The 3,041-nt window shown below is 65.4% G+C and overlaps 1 protein-coding gene across 1 annotated transcript in view; it reads right to left on the bottom strand.

Annotated features, from left to right (window-relative positions):
• The window catches only part of NOC4L (nucleolar complex associated 4 homolog (S. cerevisiae)), a 7,489-nt gene that overhangs the window by 1,441 nt on the left and 3,007 nt on the right, over positions 1-3,041 (bottom strand). Inside the window, 9 exon segments of the mRNA XM_011961056.1 lie at positions 1-146; positions 260-370; positions 584-644; positions 982-1,093; positions 1,185-1,235; positions 1,746-1,780; positions 1,873-1,972; positions 2,077-2,226; positions 2,487-2,594. The exon segment at positions 1-146 is cut by the window's left edge and continues 1 nt beyond it. Coding sequence (XP_011816446.1) covers positions 1-146; positions 260-370; positions 584-644; positions 982-1,093; positions 1,185-1,235; positions 1,746-1,780; positions 1,873-1,972; positions 2,077-2,226; positions 2,487-2,594 — 874 coding nt within the window.

Below are 3,041 nucleotides of genomic sequence, written 5' to 3' on the forward strand. Positions count from 1 at the left end.
GGTGCACGAGGACCCGGCAGGCGGGGTGCCGGCGCAGCAGGTTACAGATGAAAGGCAGGACCATGAGCAGGGCCTCGGGGGGAGCCGTCAGGGCCAGGCGGGCCAGGCGCTTGGCGAAGGCAGCCACCAAGTAAGCAGGGAGATGGCTGGGCAGGGCAGTGGTTGTGAGACAGGGCCTGGACCGCCAGCCCCCGCCACCCTCCCCGGCCCCAGGCTGCAGAAGCACAGAGCAGGCAGAGCCAGGCGCCGTGGTACTCACGAGGAGGACAGGAAGAGGTCGGCCAGGTGGAAGAAACGGGCCCGGTACTTGACGTGAAAGACGGAAGGGTCCAGGAGGCCGTAGAGCTTCCGGTAGAAGTCGGGGTACTCCCTGTGGGCCGGCGGGGAAGGAGCAGCGGATGGAGCAGGGCCCGGGAACTGAGGCCTCCAAGGCCAGGGTCTCACTCGGCCCCCTCTTCCTCCCGCCCAGGGGCTCCAATGCCATGGCCTGAGAAGAGCGGGGACCCCGTGGGGCAGGGTGGGAAGGGGACAGGTAAGCAGGGCTGGGCGGACGGGGAAGACCTGCACCCCTGGAGACACTCACAGGTTGTGTTTGTGAATCAAGATGAACAGCCCGTTCAAGGCCAAGAGGCTGAGGGCCCCACCTGCAGACGGACAGACACACGCCGGAGCTGCAGTGACCTCGCTCCCACCCCACCCCACTCCCTGCCCACGCTGACAGTAAGTTGTGGAGTGTGGCCCTGCCCCTGGTGTCCCCTCCCACAGCGCCCATGGACACAAAGCTGGAGACCACATGCAGGGCAGGGGAGTGGGGGGTGGAGGCTGCAGGGTTGGGGCAGAGGTGCTGCAGGGTAGGGGTTAGAGGGTTGGGGGTATGGGAGGCGCTGCTCCCGGCGTGAGTGAGGCGGCGGCGTGTGAGTGAGGCGGCCACACTCACCGAGGCGGGTTGGGGTGTGGTGTGAACCAGGCGGCCGCACTCACCGAGGTCACAAGCGCGGGTGAGGAAGTCGATCATGAGCGAGGGCTGGGCCAGCTGCGGCAGGATGGTGTCGTGCGTGATCAGCAGCACCTTCTTGTAGAGGCTGAGGGGCAGCTGGGCGAGGGCCGGCAGGTCAGGGTGAGGCCCCTGCCCTTGGGGAGACCCGGGTGCTGCCCCCGCCCTCACCAACCAGCCTGGCCCCTACCTTGTGCTTGAGGAAGCTGAGCCACATAGTCTGGAAAGCTTTCCTGTGTTCCTGCAACAGGGTCCAGACTGTACTCGCTGCCCTCCCGACCCCAGACCCAGAGCCCAAGCAGCTGCCAGGGCACACTGAAGCCCAGTCCTGAGCCAACGCAAGCCCGCTCTCCACTCTTCTGAGCCCGGCCTCCCTCTTCCTGTCACCATTCAAGTCAGGAGCACCTGGCCCTCAAGGCTGGGGTCTCAGAACAGCCAGGAAAGAAGCCGTGGCAAGACGAGGGCCAAGAGGGGGGCTGCGCCCAACACAGCCCGCGGGGCCCATGGATGGCACCAGAGGCTTCAGACTCCGAGAGGTGGTGGTGGCCTCTGACCCAAAGGAGGGCCCCGAGTTCACAGGCCTTGCCACCTCCCACACTTCTTTGAGTGACCCGGTGGCCGTGCGAGCTGCCACCTGTACCCTGGGAGTTTCCTCTTGTGAGGAAGGTGGCAGCCTGCACGGGGTCTCACACACACCCCACACGCACCCTGCAAGCCCGGGAGGGTGCCCGGCTCTCCAGAGGCCACTCACCTTCAGGTGAGCAACCTTCCAGGTGTCCCGCAGCTCTGCAGGGAAAGCGAGGACAAAGGTCACCTGACCTGCGGGGGAGGCAGACCAAGGCCCAGCCCTGTCCACCCCTGGCCCTCAGTACCCTCACCCGTGCGCTTCACATAGAAGCTGGAGACGGTGGGCTCCTGGCGGGGCAGGCTCACGGCAGACAGCAGCGTGAAGGTGTTGTTCCAGAAGGCCGGGGGCACCTGCGGAGCCGGACCTGAGTGCCTGAGCGCCTGGATGCCACCCCCCAGCCCCTGCCTTCCTGGGAGGCACCAGCATGATGCTGCCGACAGGCCCCGTCACTCACCTCGGGGTGCTGGCCAGTGACCCGGGCCACGGCCTGCACGGCCGCCTGCATGGTGTGGTAGCGGGTGTCGTCGTAGTCCAGGTACTCCCGGAACTGGGACAGGAGCAGGCTCTGGTCCTCCTCAGGAGAAAGCAGGCCTCCCACCACCAACTGGGGGCAAGTACCAGTGAGCAGCCCTGCCTGGCCCAGCACAGGCCAGCATGGCCCAGGCAGGCAGCCCCGCCCCACCAAGCCCCCTACTCAGACTCCTCCTGGTTGGGTGGGCCATGAGAGGCACCCCATATGCACAGGAGCCGCAGGAGGGTTCCAGCCAATAGCCAGGCTCAGCTCAGCAGGCCCCGCCCCCACTACAGGGCCACCCTGGGCTCCGGCCAGCCAGGCCCCCTGGGACTCCCCAGCAAGGCCCTCACCTTGAAGAGCTCTCGGGGAAACAGGTAGTTGCCCTCCCACTTGGGCTTCTCCAGGGGATGTGCTCCTTCCAGCTGCACGAACTTCATGAGTGCACCGAGGGCCAGCTCCTGGGAAGGGGGCAGTGCAGGGTGGCTGTGATGCCCTCACCCCACAGATGGGCCCAGAGCTCAGCCCAGTCAGAGAGCCCCTCACAACCAGGCCCAGAGCTGAGAAAAGGGCGTCCTGGCCTTCTCTTGTTCCACACGCCACCAGATGGCACTCCGGGCTTCCGTGTCCCACCCACGACACGGGCATGACAAGATCTTGAGTTAAAGAGATCCAGTGCCCACGAGAGAGTCTGGCCGGGGAAAGGCACACAGCCCAGGTCTGCTTTATGGCCACCTGACTGCTCTCTTATCACCTGTATCACAGGAATGCCGCCATAACCCTTGGGCACAGCTGTGAAAACACAGGTGTGACGCCAGCCTGCTGCCCAACTCAGATCCAGGTTCAGAAGCTCTCATCTCAGGGTGGCAAACTCAGTACTTTCAGGGCCCAGGCAGATGACACCACAA

Source organism: Colobus angolensis, unplaced genomic scaffold (genome assembly GCF_000951035.1).
Source record: "Colobus angolensis palliatus isolate OR3802 unplaced genomic scaffold, Cang.pa_1.0 Scaffold115, whole genome shotgun sequence".
NCBI lineage: Eukaryota > Metazoa > Chordata > Mammalia > Primates > Cercopithecidae > Colobus > Colobus angolensis.